Here is a 16,754-nt window from a genome sequence, read left to right on the forward strand (position 1 = left end):
AAGATATAGATAAATTTGATTCATATTGATATTGTGATATCGTCGAGGGGAGATGGCTAGTTGACGTCGGGAGGCAAGACTTGGGGTTGGCCTGATTCTAGAAACATGTATAAGGGAGATGAAAGGAGGAGAAAGAGAAGAAAGGTGAAGAAAAGTGACAGTAGACGATATCCTTGTCACTTTTATCAAATGATATTGATATTATGGTCGATATAGATGGGCTCGATGACAATCAACTTTAAATAGATAGACAGAAATGACCACAACACTATGTCGAGAATAGAGTTGTGAGCTTCATTTGTTTTTTTTTTTTTGGAGGTCGAGACTAACTATTAATAAATGGAGAGTAAATATATTTTTAGATAATTTAGAAAAGTATAAACAAATCTAAACAAATATATCCTACATAAAATTTAAATAAAAAAAAAATCAATGGTTTATTTATTATATGCTAATATAGAACTTATATTTTACTAATATATAAGGTAATAAAGCTAAAATATTTTAAATAATATTATTTTAAAAGACACTAAACTTTTAAAACAAAATTCAAAAATATATTTTACAATTAATTTGAGAATGAAAATAGTTAATACTTTATTTTTTAAATATTCTTCAATAATGTTTTTGTTGAATAATGTTTCAAAAATATAATTGAACTACAATATTTCATTAATACCCAACTTTTTAAAATAATTAAAAAATATTTTTAATGTAACGATTCAAAATTTATCTTAAAACACAGCCATGGACTTACGTGTTTCGAAAACATCTTTAAAACGACACAACCAAAAGACTTGAAATAAAATAAATAAACGTTTAAGTTTAAAACATCCTATTTTAGTCTAAGTCTAACAAGGTAAATACCACTATCCTATGCATGTGTCATGGTCTCGAGTTGCGATGTCGTCATCAGCCGTACAGGAATGTCTTGCCTTAACCTGAAAAAATGCAGTAGCACATGGCTTGAGTATTTAAAGAAATACTCCGTAAGTGACCCACTAGGGATTAAGTGCAACAATCACATGCAATGAGATGATGGAACCTATCTTTCATTCCGATTTTCCTACGATGCTGTCCTAACGGGTAATTTTGGACGTGTACCATATACTCTACACATAGCCCATACGTGCGAGTATGGGCTCACCAGCTAGTTCGCACACCGCTGGGCCACTTTCCTTATTCGGTGGGCATACTCTGGGAGCCCCTTAGGCCGGACACCTGCTAGAACTAGTAACCGTCACAGCAGCGCTATGCAAAGCATAATGATCGTTGTCCTGCCATTGGATGTACGCGTCCATACCCTCGTGATGGGATAGGGGTATCCCCCAAATGCATGAGCACACATAATGCATAAGGCCCCAAAACTTTTCCATTTTCATTATCCTTTAATACACCCCCGATAGCATTATGTACATATCATATCATTTTTCATATCGTTTTAGTTATCGTTCATCATTCATGTCATATTGTTTCTCATTCTTTAGTTCTCAAATCATACATAATTCTAACGGGTTATATTTCATGTCATTTATCGTAATTTCATGTCCATGTTATAACATATAAGAAGCATAGCGATCCACAGACAATTCACACATATCAATATATATGCACATGCAGAACTACGGGGCACGTGTCAACATTAAATATAACCATGCCGATAGTAAGGTCACTTACATGATTAGCTTAGGCTGATGTTTCGTCGTTATCCTTAATGAAAGTTCATTAAAATCCAAGTCAACCTATGTGAGCCCATAACATCAGTTTTAAGTTTGAACTCTATAAAATTATTTCTCTAATTTACATGGGCTATTCTTAAATTCTGATATTTACTGTTAGACCGAAATTTAATGGAGCTCCTTGCCTCTCATATTTCCTGTTTTATTTTTTAAATTATGCTCAACAAATCTTTCCTCAATCTTCCCTCTTCCTCTGTAATTAGAGATATTATTGGCCAATTTTGTTAATTTATTCTTACTTCCTAATCTTTCTTTTCTTTTTATTTCTTTTTTCCTCAATCTTCCCTCTTCCTCGGTAATAAATCTTTCTTCTTCCTTTTATTTGTTTTTTTTTTCTTTCTTTTTAAGTGTATTCTGAATTTTCATCTCTATTTCGTTTTTTTTTTCCTTATTTCCTTTGTCTTATTTCTGATTTAGTTAACAATTATATTCTTAGCTTTAATTTAATCCATTCATTTTGTTATATTCTTTTTGTATAATTCATATAAAATTATTGACAACTTAAATCATTGCAACAATTCAAGAGATCTAAAATATAATTGGTTGTGATTTCCTAAAACTCATAAAAAAAATCTTTTCATTTAATCTCTAATTCAAAATTAAATAATTGTAACCAAATTAATATTACTTAATAAAATAAAAGAAAGGTTTAATATACTAACTACTGACCTCTTCAAATGACATATCTCCTGCAACTATTTTTTTTTTCTTTCTATTTGTTTTTTGTAGGAAGGAAGAAATTCTGATGGGTAAATTTGACGTTGTTTTTAGAGAGAAGGAATTCCTTATTTGTTGACAGATTTATTTTTAGAGAAGGAGTGGTGAGAGATTGAAGGAAGGAGGAAGGGATCGGTTACCAAATGTTTTTATTTTTTAAATATTTTTATTAACTATTTATTTATTATTTTATTATTATTATTACTACTATTTTATTTTATTTTTCCCGGTTGTTACACTTAACGTTTGTATTATGTTTAAAATTAAACATAAAATCTAAGAGTAGCATTCACCCCTTCAAAAAAAAAAGTTTGAAAAAAATTCTTATTATTAATATATGAACGAAAATCATTTACGGACAACTAATTGGTTATTTTTCTTTTTAATATTATTTTTCGAAAGTTCATCCATATTTTTGAAATGTTGTAGCAATAGTAAGGATATTTTTTTAAACTTAAATTTTGAAATTTTTAAAATTTTATAAGTATTTTTTAAATGAAGGTACAAAATTTGGGTTATTTTTTATTAATTTATTCTTTTAACTATTATTTTATAAATGAATAATTTATGCAGTTAATTAGAACACTTTTTGTATAATTATTTTGAAAAAAAAAAATTATTCATTAGTTTTATTACTATTTTTTTTTCTTATATTTATGAAGGTGAGAACAAAATAGAAGCAAATTTCTTTTTATAAATTTATTATTATAATTACTCTAAAACATAAAGTTTGATTTGTGAATTAATTATCACTATATAAATTTTAATTTATTGATAATTATTAAAAAAAAATTATCAAAATTGTAATGGTGGGATTAAACACAAAATATGTAGGTTGACCAATTTAAGAGTCAAATAAAAAAAGTCAAATTCCATGTCTATGGGAAAGATTCTATTTTTCTTTTCACGCTTCTTTGGACATTCCGATTGGACCTGTTGGGCCCTCGCCGGAAGTCGCCTGCCCTCTTGCCGCCGTCACATTTTTATTGTTGTTTTTTTTAATTATTAAAAAAATAGTCTTAATTTGATTTCATTATTTTATTTATTGGTTATAATACAATTATATAAATGGTCTTAACTCTTTGGAATATTGAACCGATTAAAATTTTAAAATAATCAAAGGATTTGTTTAGCAACAGCCCTATTTTAAAATAATGTTTGTTGCTTGTCACGTTAAATTATAATTTGTTATTTAATTTTTTAGTTAAATTGAATTATTTTGGTTGTGACTCGTAACGCGTTGGAACCTAAATAATGTTGCCCGTAGCGTATAAAGATCAAATCTATGAGTTCGAACCATTTCCAACACTAACCCACAAGGTCCGTGGCATACTCTTGTTTGTAGTACTTTTTGAATTTGTTTAAAGCACCCTAAGCTAGTTTAAACCAATGGAATCTTTTTATGATTAGATTAAACCATTCGGTTAAAGTTTGTTCCTCAAGCTTGAGTTTCGAGCCTAAATTCGAACTTGAGGCTTGGCAAACATCCCACCCGAGGCACAATGTTGATCTTGAACCTAGTTAGGCTCGGAATCCCAACCAACTCTCAGCAGATGCAGCCCGCGTGTCTTCAGTAGCCCACTTGTAGTGCTTCGTGACTCTCTATCACTAACGGCCTACTTCCCTCGGCCAGACCCATCCACACTCGACCCAACACCTGCATGTAGAGTAATAACCAACCCGTTACTAACCAGACCTAGTATTTGAGTCGCGCACATAACCCTGTGATATGTGTCTGAACCCATGCGCTTGACCCGACCTGACATTGTGACCCGCACCCCTCGCCAATGTCAGCTTGGCTTGGTTACCTGTTTTGAGCCCCATTTGAAATTTATAGACCCTCTCCTACCGTTTTTGGAAACATTTGAGATCAGTATAACCCATATTTGCTAAATTTAAATTATTTTTTAGCTGAAAATTTGACTATTTAATATCTTTAGGTGAGTCAACCTCATTAATATTTTCTAACCGAATGTCATAGACCCACCGGTTGAGTTAAGATATCAAGGGGTAGATCCAGATTAGCATTAAGGTTAAATTAGTGGCCCTTAGGCCAACAATTAAGTGGCTTTATTGTTAGCTAAGTTGGACGAATTGTATGATGTATGATGACACATGTCTCATGACCCTTGAACGTGTCATAATTATGATTGTTATGCTATTCTATGTCATGCTATACTATGTTATGTCATGTGATGTTATATTATGTTATGTTATGCTATGCCAAGTTTTTAAGCTTTGCTGCAATGTGATTATTTCATGTTATGAAACCACATTTATGATATTGATAATTTATGATACATAAACCTCTATTTCACCATGTCATGTCCCCTATGTTAAGTACGAAAGATTTTTTAGGAATTATGTATGCATGATTCACAGGCCCATTATGTTATTAAGGAATGAAGGTTTGACTTGCATCATAAACTTATGCCATGTTTTAAGCTATAGAGACCTCATGCATTTTTATATGTCATGTGCATCGTGATACTTTCTTGTTATGATGAGTACGAACGCATACATTACAATATTTATGTACGCCATGATATTATGCCAGCTCATTTCCCTCCATGGCTCCAGCAGTGTAAGCATGCATTAGCTAAAGGGTAGGCCCAGAGGGTACGTATACGCTCCTAGTGAGTTCATAAATCGGTCATCAGTAGAGAAGTACTACAAATCCAATTTTAGCCCAGATTGGAAAGTAGAATTTAAAGTCATGAAATGTTTTTATGAAAGGATAGGTCCTAGACATAATTGCGTGTGATTGCATATCCTAGCCTTAACAACGAGATTACTTACTAAGTATTTCTTAAAATACTCAAGTCACTTTCTATTCTTACTAATGTACAAAGATGAAGATGTCACGGTGGCGGTCATAGAACTGAAGTTAAGTTAGGGTAGATGCATTCATGTTATTGGTAGCCCTTAGAATTAATTAGGACATTATTTTATTTTTACCTTGTTTTGTTTAAACATCACATTATTGATTTTTCGTTATGTTGTTTTTAAAAATTTTAAATGTTTAAGTCTATGACATCGTTTACGAAATATTGGAATGTATAAAGTATACCTTTACAAGAAAAGAAAAAAAAAAAAATATATATATATATATATATAAATGGAATAAATAATAAATATTAAAAAAAGGAAAAATAGAAAAAGAATACGTGGCATCGCGTCAGAGGACGAGCGTAGTTAGAAGAGTTCCAAACCTCCGTCTCGCGTCATCACATATCTCACGGCCGTACTCTTTACAATTTACAATTCTGTGTCCGTGTCTTAACGGTGTGACCAGCTGTCTGCCACGTCATTCCGCCCCTCTCTCTCTCTCTCTTATATACCCCTCTTCCCTTTCTCACTCCTCCCAATCCATTTCTCAACACTTGAAAATTAAAATCACAAAATTCCCAAAACACTCTCTTCTTCCACTGCCGCCCGTCCAGCATGCTTATGGCCTCCCACCACCACTCCGCCGCCTTCCCCCGCCTCACCGACGAGCAGGAAGGCCTCGTTATTGTCGACGCTCTCACCCAAGTCGTCTCCGGCGCTGCAGCCGCCGGCCTCGAATTCCGACACGACCACTTCCTCCGCCTTCTTCACCCACCTTCCACTAACACCACCACCACTATCTTTCCGCCCTCTTCTGATTTTGACACGTGTCACATCTGTAGAATCAGCGGCTGTTTGGGTTGCAACTTCTTCTCAACCCCCTCCTCCCACCAGCCCACCACCACTACCACCGATAAAAACAACAACTCCGGCCGCCGTGTCAGGCGATTGAAGAAGAATTACAGAGGTGTCCGGCAACGTCCATGGGGCAAATGGGCCGCCGAAATCCGTGACCCGAAACGCGCCGCCCGAGTCTGGCTTGGCACCTTCAACACTGCTGAGGAAGCCGCACGTGCCTACGATGAAGCCGCCATTAAGTTCCGAGGCCCACGTGCCAGACTCAACTTCCCCTCCTCTGACAATTCCTTAATGACATTCAATTATTCTCCCCCGGCAGCCTCCACTACTACCTCCACCTCCGCCACAGTCACCGCCGCCCCTGCCACCACCGCCACCGCCACCGCCGCCGCCGCCACTTCTAATTTCAACCGAAATGAAGCAGCTGTAGCACCGAGGACACCGTCATCAATGATGGAGATTCAAAACAACGTCGTTTTGGCTGAAATATTCGAAGACGACGACGACATTAAGAGTTTGATTATGGATTTCGCCGGTCAATCCCGGAGCCGTTGAAATCAAAATTAAATTTAAATATTGTGAAAATTCTTTCAACTATTTTTTAAATTAGGGAAAGAATTCATTTTTTGGTCAAATTATTTGTTTAGAAATTCTACAATAGTCAAATCCAAATGGAATAAAAGAAATAAAAATTACATTTGGTTCATAATATTTTCTTTAATTATTAAACAAAGTTGCAATTAAAAAATGTTTTAATTTTTTTTAAAAAAAATCATCCCTCAAACTATGAGAGATTGCTTGAGGAGAGAGAGAAGAAAAAAAAAATTTAATTCTAATTTTTTAATTTTAATAATTAAAAAATTGAGCCATATTTATCTCGTGCTTAAATTAAATGAATATATATATATATATTAAAAGGAGGTTTGGGATTTAATTAAAAACGGAAAGCACCTGAATGGTGAAATAAGAGAGAGAAAATGATTTTATATTTAGAAATTATTGGTCAAATAAAGGAAGTGACGAGGATTTTCTGGGAGGCTTCTTATACTCGGTCCCGTTGAACTGCTTCGGCAGTTACGCGCTCCAAGCTCACAAATCTTTGATACGCCACTCCACTTATCATCCTTCTTTTTTTTCTTTTTTTTTCTTTTTAAAATTTTTTGACGGGACAATAAAATGAAACCAATATTTCTATTTCTATTTTTATATCTATAGAATCAACCATAGATATTAGATGAGTCATATTCCTTATTATATGAGACTGCGCTTATCAATTTGAATATAAGTTGGCTCAGTGAGACAAGATGTGGCTACAGAAAGGAAAAGAGTCGGTGATAAGACGTTTGTCATCCTGTAGAATTGAGCACACCACTAGCAATTATTGTTCTTTTTGGGCTTTTTCTTTCAGACTTCTTCTCGGTTGAAGAGGGGAACAAAACATTCTTTATAATAGTATGAAAACTTCTTTCTAGCATATGTGTCATAAAAACCTTTAGGAGAGGTTCGAAAGGAAAAATCTCAAGAAGACAATATCTTCTAGCGGTAGGTTTGGACTGTTATAACATGTGTCAATATGATGGTAGTTGTGAGTTACTGAGACCAAATGTTATATGAGATGTGAATAACATATGCTACTATGGTAATTAGTCCTGTGTTTTATGAAACCGAAAATGGACAACACTCTGATCAAGTTACATGTTATGATCAGTCATAGGTTTGATGAGATATCGTCAAGTATGAATGAATTAATGATAGATGGTATAAATGTCAGTCACATGGGATATCAATCATCATTATGTATGATTTCACACTATATTGCATGAGATCATTGAGGTCATTGAACCATGTTTTTTCTTATATTGTGGGGTCTTAGGCATGTTGTGTAACATGTATTATGTTTAAGCACTTTATTTTGCATCTTCTTTTTTACGGTTCCGATATGTATGAACATACAAATGCCCATAATCAGATTCATGAAAAATTGAAATTCATCTAGTGGGTCCATATGAATGTACACGAGCCCTGTGTAGTGAAGTAAATGCACGTCCAATTTTACTCAGAAAAGAATGTGAAGCTCAAGATGAATCATGGAATTAGATCCCACAAATTGTGATAGTTATAGATAGTTGTTTGTGTTTGCAATTTTCCGCTCCAATAGTGATGTCACTTACTACGTATTTTTAAATATTCACCATTTTTCTATATTTTTTTAGGTAACGAAAAGAAAATCTTAGACGTTTCACAATGATTGTTACAAAGGCTATGGACAATTATGATAAAGTTAGTTTCCACATTTAGTCCGAAAATTTCACTTCATTCTTTACAATTTAGGGTTATTTTTGGCATTTACTCACTCAATTTTGTGCTGATTATTCATTTGTCCATTTTTTCTAAATATAATAATTTTATCATTAGGATTGGATTTAATAAAATTGAAATTTAAAATTTTTTCTTACATTTAATATAAAATTAGAATTTAGTATTTATTATTTAAAAGGTTAGAATTAGTTTATATATAATATTTATTCCTATAATTTAATAAGACCTTCTTAAATAGCTTTACGATTATTTATAAAATAATAATAATAATAATGAGAACCATATAAATTAAAATGATAATTTATAATAAAATGAATAAAATTATTAAATTAGTAAGATTCTTGGAAGTGTACCGTACACGGTGACGTTGAAAATCAATGGACGGTACGCGCCACGCGGTCCGGTCTAAGGACAAAGGCTGTTTGAGGTTCGGCTTCGATACGTGAGCTGTCGTATCATCATTTATTCCTTGGACTCTTCAAACAACAATCCCTGCCTTGATTCTTTCAAACTACTTTAAATAAACAAAAAATTAAAATTAAAATCTAATTATTAGGTATTCTTTTAATCCTAATTTTAGTAAATTTTATATATTTTTCAATTTATGACATTTTTAAAATTAAAAATTATTTACGTTAGTTATTTGTAGGGGGTAAGGGGTTGGTTGAGTTGAGTTGATCGATAGAATTTTTTCGACCAACTTAAAAGTTCGGGTGTATTGGATTGGTAACTCAACTCAACCCGAAATGTTTCACAACTCAACCCTTTATTTTCAAGTTGGGTTCGGGTTTGGTTGATAAATACTAACACTTCTTGAAAAATTATTTACTTTAAAAGTAAGGAAGATAGAAGGATAGATCTCGAAATAAAAATAAAAATAAAAATAATTTGTTATTGTGTTAGTGAACCGTAACTCAACTAAGTGGCACCATGTGCTACTTAGTTATTAAGTACAACGTGACAAAATAGAGATGGATTGCAACTTCACGAATGAGAATGAGTGGACTAAATTGATCGAGTGAGATTAGAGACTACCAAGTGGGTCATACGATAAGTGACATAAAGAAGTAAGTCATAGCTCAATTAATTTGGTGTAGCTTGATAAAGATGAGACAAGAATCCATTTAGCATACGATAAGTGACTTGTATAGCTCCATTCAAAACAACTCGTATCTAATAAAATTATAGTTTATGTAATAACGGTAAAAGAATATTAATAATCGGTAGTCCATTTCTCCACCAATGTCTCACACCCTCCTCCAAAAACACCTTTATTTTTGGAAATCACAATAAATTATATCTAAGATCTTCCTTAATTTAGTTGCAATTATTTAGGTTTGAGTTATAAATTAAATGTCAATAATTTTATATAAGTTCAAGAAATCATGTCAGGATTAGACAGTCGTTGAAAAAAGAAGATAAAAGTAAATAGATAGAGAAAGAAAAGGGAAAACGGAAGATGGTTAAACTGTCTTTTTTTTAAATTGACTGCTCCAACATGAAATAATACTAACATATTTTTTTAATTTAAGTTTTACTACAAATTTTTTTTTTTTTTTTAGAAACAATGAAAACATGAAATTTGATTTTTACTGAGACAATTAAGTGAATATTAAAAATAGGTGAAGTCTCGACCTAAGTGAGAACGAATTCGAAGAACGAAAGTAAGTAAATTTGGAGCTAGATAGAACTTTGGCTAGGGCCAACCAAGTGATCTTACTATTGGCTCGATCGGAAGACTTGCCTTATGTATAACGTCACGTGTCATTTATGCTTTATGTTATGTGATGATATGATAATGTGATGATGTTATATGATGGTGTGATGTTATATGATGACGTGATGATGTTAGACTTAATATGATGGTATTCCATATTAAGATAATGTGCATGTACTAAATGTCATGATGCATTATGACAACGAGTTTTTCTAAGATTCAACCCTAATTGATGTTAATGACGATGAACGTATCAAGGCCAATGTATGCAAGTTACCTATAGTAATGTATGAATGATGTATAGGATTGTGTCATAAGAATGATTTAAAGGTGAAAATTATAGAGACCTTATGCATATTGTGTGTTCATATACATCGAGTTATTTCACCATTTATGATGATGAGTACGGATGCGTACAATCATCATCATACCTTGCATGATACTCAGGGCTTTGTTGATCTCTAGACGTCCGACTATGGACAACTAGCTCGACTATGATGGGTCTAGGGTGGGAGGGGGTGCAAACCACCTGAGGACTCACGTTCGCATATGTTGGTCGTGTGTAAGAAAGTGCTACACATCCAATTTTGTCCGAACTGGAGGCCACCTCTATGACAATTTTAACGATAGATCCTTAACATGAGTTGCATGTGTTTACATCCCTTGACCCCAATAATAGGGTCACTTACTGACCATTTCTTAAAATACTGAAGTCTTGTGCTACTTCTATTTTGTTAGGTAAAGGCAAGGCACCCCTATACAACTGACGATGACATCGTAAATAAAGACCATAACACATGCATATGATAGTTTTATTTTAATTCTTATACCACATGTTAGTATAGGATATTTTTCAATTTTAAGATTTATTTATTTTATTTAATATTTTGTATGTCTCTTTAAAGACTTTTTGAAACATGTAAGTTTATAGCAATGTTTTACGATGATGTTTTAAAAGATTACTTCCGCATAAGAGATGATGTTATGAAAATGGCAGCAACTTTAAGATAGTTAAAAATCTAGGGTTGTTAAAGTTTATCAGAGCTTTAGGTTATAAATTATGTAGACTATCCTACAAGGTAGACTTGACATGTTCTATAATCCCACTGTCGATGCTTCGTCACCGTCATGTATGTCATGCATAAGATAAGAAAAAGATTTGGGTAAATGCCACTATTGCTTGATCATTATCGAAGGTAGCTCATGATTGAATTTGTAACTATTGACTGTATTATTTTTCTACTGAGTTCTATGTTTACTATGATATAGCACATGATATGAGTCTTGAACATAGTTAAAAAAAAAAAAAAAAAACGTAGTGTATGACCATAGAGATGGAAGGGAATGTACCAACATATACTAACGAGTGAGTAGTTTTAAATGAAATGACTAAGAAAACTTGATAGACGACAATGTCTTATAGTTTGCTATAGATATTAAAAGTGGTAGTGTCGAAAGAAAATTTCGTCACTACGAAGTATGTAAATATGAAGTTAAAATATCGGTACAGACAATTTTTTTTTTTATGAGTTAACACCATAAATGTTGAGATACTATATTGTGAATGGCACAAGTGCCCTTAACGGAAGTTGAGTTTTGGAAGTAGTGAGATGTAGAAACCTCCTTAAAAATCTCGAGTCACAGTTTGGATGAGTTATTACGATCATCTTGAACAACGAGCTAAATAACTCCACTTTGATGTCTTCTTCTATCATTTGATCAAAATTATAGTATTACTCTTTAAGATTGGGATGTTAAATACTTCGATAAGTAGACGTTGATCACCATTCTTGCATTGGAGAAAGATGGATCATTTTCCTTGATATATACAATTGGTCCACCACCAAACACCACGTATCCAATGAGCTTCTCATGAAACTCCTTGAATTTTGCTCGATCCCTAGTCATGTGGTTGCTCGTTTCTTTGTCGAAGTATCACATGTTGATCTGCACTCGGTCTTCTTCACTTACAAGGAGGTTTTTCATAACCTTCTCTTTATTGAGCATCAAGAGGTTGGACATCTTCTTGGCCAACATTAGTGTGGGCTCCTTGTCATGAGTGAATGTGAGGTTTGCCTTCTCAATTTACTTCTTGTTGCGACACTCTACCACATAATGTCTATAGTTACCACAAGAGTAACACTTGATCATGCTCGTATCCTTCTAGGGGGTTGGCATCACCATGGGTTTTTGAGGTATTGTTGCGGCCTCCTCTACCGCTACATTTGCGACCACGATCGAGGTCATGCCCTCGACCTCTACTTTTCTTGTTGTGTCTGTCACGTCCCTCTCTACCTGAAAAAGAAGAATCAGCCGCATTTTTTTTAATCTGTGTGAGTCGCTCCTTGTGTGTGACCAAGAGGTGCTTTTTCTCCTCTCTGTTATCTCATGGGCCTTGAAACGACCCGTGACCTCCTCAACTGATATGTTCTTGAGGTCATCGAACTGCTTGATAGAGGTAATAATCTGTATGAATCTCGGGGGACGACTCGAAGAAACTTCTTAGCGACAAAGATCTCTTCCACCTTGTCGCCTAACAAACGGATGTTGGTGACGATAGTTGTCAACTTCATGGCAAATTTATCTGTCGACTCACCGTCCTTCATGTGGATAGTCTCAAACTTAACACTTCAAGTCTGCATCTTTGCTTCCTTGACCAATTCCGCACCCATATACATTGTTTGTAGCGTCTCTCACGCTACCTTTGCTAAGTCCTTCTCTGCCAACATGAGAAAGACATCCTCCTGGACTACTTAGTAGATAACAGGAAGAGTCATCCTATCCTTACGCTCCTCGACATTATCACCATGTTTGATGGCGTCCCACATGCCCTGTGCCTTTAAATTAACTCACATCTTTATTGACCATGCTACATAGTTACTTTTTGTGAGTAACGGATACCGGAGTGTTACACTCCCCTCCTTTCCGCTCTTTATCATTGTCATATCTCTTACAAAAAAATCACTTTACCTATTTCCTAAGTTTGCACCACAAGTTAATAACTACAAACTATTCTCCAAGTGACAATCTGAAGTCGAAAGCTCTCGGAGCACGGCATAGGCGAGGCACATAGTTCGAGCAAGAAAATTGATTCGAGTTCTTAAAGTTTAGCTCCATGAACAAATGCTTCTATTATATACCGTTTTAACTAATGATCTTCAATTTTGTTGATTATTAGGTCGTAAAATGTATAGAGAGCTTAGATTGAAATTTAAAGATAAGAGGGGTTCGTAATAAACAGAAATTCTGCAATAATTATTGCAAGTCGAACTCATTCGAGAGGATTTGGTGATCTTAAGAATAGTTCGGGTGGGGAGTTTTCTTAAGAATAAAAAAGACAAATAGAATCTAATTCACGTTCATGCTAACACAAATGCGAATCATATTATCAGCTCATTTTGCTATTAAGAAAAGATATTTATAGAAAGTACAAGATGCAATATAGTTTCACATCCAAGAACCTTGTTTGGTAATTTTATATTTTCTCCTTTTTTTTTTTTTTTTTTTATTTAATTATTATAAATGTGGTCCAACAAAATTTATAATGAGTAACCAGTAGAAGCCACGAGAGCAAAGCCACGAGAGCTTATGCTCAAAGTGGACAATATCATACTATTGTGGAGAAGAGTGATTCTTAATAGCTTAAACCATTTATATTAACATAACTCGGTGGACTTCTCGTCGTCGCCATTCTGGATCGGAGGTATACATTGCTCCTCTGGTCGCTTTCTCTTCATCAACGATGTTATAATGCATTCATATACCTAAAAAAATGTGATAGTCGACATTACGACTTTTCTTAAACCCATCCTCGCCGGCGACACCTTAAGTGGTATTGCGTCCCAAATACATGATGTACTTACCACCGAAAGACTGAGACTCGTTGCTTATCCTTTCTGTGGCGTGAGTGAGTTCTCCGTTATCGTAAGGGAAACGAGATCGAGGTTGCCAACGTTGCATTCTAAGGAAAACTCGTTTGTCTTCTCTTTACCTCTCTCTCTCTCTCTGTTCTCACTCCATTTTTTTTCTTGCAGATGGGTTATGTGAGGAGCGATTGAAGTGTGGGCAGCGTTTGAGTAGGCAAACTCATTATGTATGATATCCCACTCATTTTTTCTACATAAATGATTTTGATAACAATTACAAAGCAGATCATATCAATCGTGTTATTATGATAAAACACCCAACCTAAAACATACAGTATAAATCCAGTAGATTATTACTTGAATATGATTCTCTTATATGCCACTCAGGTACGGTTTAAAATTACATAAATAACCTTAAATTTTTTATACAATACATAATATTAAATTATAAATAAAATAATCAAAATAATTATTAAAATTAAATAATGAATTACGAGATTTTAGAACATAAATCCAAACAAATAATTAAGTTACATCATATAATTGTTTTATAAATTTCATGAACCACAAACATATATTCCACTATTATTCTCTTTAAACCAAAAGAACACATTCGATATCATTTAAAACGAAGCATTTACTAACTTTAACTTTAAGCTCCATTCGTGTATTTCAAGCATCTCAATCATGTACCCGATCTTCATCTGAAGTGATCGATTTGTTCTCATTAAATTCATCCATCTAACCAAAGTCCAAAAAGAAAAAGAAAAGGAAAAAAAACATTCCTCCTTGTTGGTGCATAACACAAATGATAGCCACACAAATATTTTTATTCTCCAACCCTCCTCACTAAAAAAAAAAAAAAACTATACTTCCAAATATTCCTTATCATTACGAATATTAATTTCACGACATAAACCGAAGAAAAATTAAATTTGATGATCAATTTAAGCATTGTCACAATCGATAGCAAACTTACTATTCAACCCCTCCTCCCACCACCACTACCATCGGCCGCCGTATCAGACGGTTGAAGAAGAATTACAGAGGTGTATGCTCAAGTCGCTGGCCCTAGGTTCAAGATTAGAAAACGAGCAGAGAGTTTTGAAAGCAAAATTTGAGAGATGTCAACCAAAAAGACAACAACAACGGCTTACAGCATATAACTATCGGGGATAATTAAAATATATATTTTTAAAATAGAAAAGAAATATTTAAAAGAGAATCATATTCTTTCCTTTGTTCTACTCTGTTCTTTTAGGTCTCTTACTTTATACGTATTCTGTTGTTCCTTTACGCACAGACTCCAAAGCTTCCACTTTTCTTCGCCGATCACCACAAGTTTTCAGCCAATAAAAACCCCATTTTTCAGTATTTAAACCCATCAAATTCATCTCAGATCATCTTCAAAATTTCAAACCCAATCTTCCTCTGTTTCAACCACAAAAAACAGAGCAACCCCACCAACAAAAAATGCCGATGAACCCAAATCTCCTCGACCTGCAATACAGAGTCTCCAAGAAAAAGTTCCTCCGGGAGCCCTCCCGACTGTTCTCCTTCAAGGACCGGCAGAGCTCCGGCGTCCGGCGGGCTCTGCAACCGAGCACGGAGGAGATCAAGCAGATCTTCAACAAGTTCGACACGAACAGAGATGGGCTGATCTCAAAGCACGAATACAGGGGAGTTCTTAAGGCGCTGGGGAGAGGGAACTCGATGGAGGAGGTGCAGAAGATTTTCAGGGCGGTGGATACCGACGGCGATGGGTACATAAACTTGAAGGAGTTCATGGAGGTTCACCAGAGTGGGGACGGAGTTCAGGCGAGAGATGTGGAATTTGCTTTTAAGACGTTTGATTTGAATGGGGATCGGAAGATTAGTGCAGAGGAAATTATGAGAGTGTTGAGGGGATTAGGGGAAAAGTGTAGCATTGAGGATTGCCGGCGGATGGTGAGGGCGGTGGACAGCGACGGCGACGGTATGGTGGACATTGATGAGTTCATGACTATGATGACTCGCTCTGTGATGTAATTAATGTTTAAGGGATGTGTTTGAACTTTGAACTTCAACGACTCTTTTCTTTTATGGAAGTGTTTAATTTAAATTTTATTTCGTCTTAATTTGAATTTACAGCTACTTTCGTTCCATCATAATTATACTTCCACTTTAATTTAAAATATTTGGGGGCTAAATTAATAAAAAGGCTAGCTAGTACAAGGTGCGGCTAGCTTTCTCTCGGCCACAAGCGACTTATTTATGTAGTGGTCGGCATTCCTACGTGCTCCTCCTTGCTCACCGACTTCAGAATCTAAAAATGACCTTTTTGGTTACGTAGGTTGGCGGGGTCTAGGTTTATGGATGGATTTAGTCAATGAAAGTTCAACTCAATCAATATCAACAACATGTCGTGACCGGTTAGGCTTGGTTGATTTTATCAGAAAAGAAAGAAGGTTTGAGGGGTTCATTGGTTAGTAAACCTCGGGTGCTGGTAAGTGTTGAGGATTATTGGTAGTGAGTCCCACATTGGTTAATTTATTGTAACATCATGGGTTTATAAGTGAGGAATACTATCTTCATTGGTACGAAACCTTTTGGGGAAGCCCAAAACAAAATCATGAGAGCTTATGCTTAAAGTAGACAATATCATACCATTGTAGAGAGTCGTGATTCTTAACATGGTAAAAATGATAACGTGAGCAACCTACATACATT

General features: G+C 34.5%; 2 protein-coding genes across 2 annotated transcripts; both read left to right on the top strand.

Moving 5' to 3' along the window:
* The first annotated feature begins 5,834 nt into the window (after window positions 1–5,834).
* Window positions 5,835–6,852, top strand: LOC111792775 (ethylene-responsive transcription factor ERF109-like). Its single transcript, XM_023674358.2, has one exon. It carries the CDS (start codon window positions 5,901–5,903, stop codon window positions 6,696–6,698), a length of 798 nt encoding a protein of 265 aa, XP_023530126.2. The 5' UTR covers window positions 5,835–5,900; the 3' UTR covers window positions 6,699–6,852.
* An 8,561-nt stretch (window positions 6,853–15,413) lies between these two features.
* Window positions 15,414–16,151, top strand: CML30 (Calcium-binding EF-hand family protein). The gene has a single exon (XM_023674368.2). The coding sequence runs from the start codon at window positions 15,519–15,521 to the stop codon at window positions 16,071–16,073; it is 555 nt and encodes a 184-aa protein (XP_023530136.1). The 5' UTR covers window positions 15,414–15,518; the 3' UTR covers window positions 16,074–16,151.
* The last annotated feature ends 603 nt before the right edge of the window (window positions 16,152–16,754 follow it).

Source organism: Cucurbita pepo, chromosome 4 (genome assembly GCF_057944985.1).
Source record: "Cucurbita pepo subsp. pepo isolate OVF chromosome 4, ASM5794498v1, whole genome shotgun sequence".
Taxonomy (NCBI): domain Eukaryota; kingdom Viridiplantae; phylum Streptophyta; class Magnoliopsida; order Cucurbitales; family Cucurbitaceae; genus Cucurbita; species Cucurbita pepo.

Bases quoted from the DNA above. Each gene is read 5' to 3' on its own strand.
- LOC111792775 (XM_023674358.2), top strand. From the start codon at position 5,901: ATGCTTATGGCCTCCCACCACCACTCCGCCGCCTTCCCCCGCCTCACC.
- CML30 (XM_023674368.2), top strand. From the start codon at position 15,519: ATGCCGATGAACCCAAATCTCCTCGACCTGCAATACAGAGTCTCCAAG.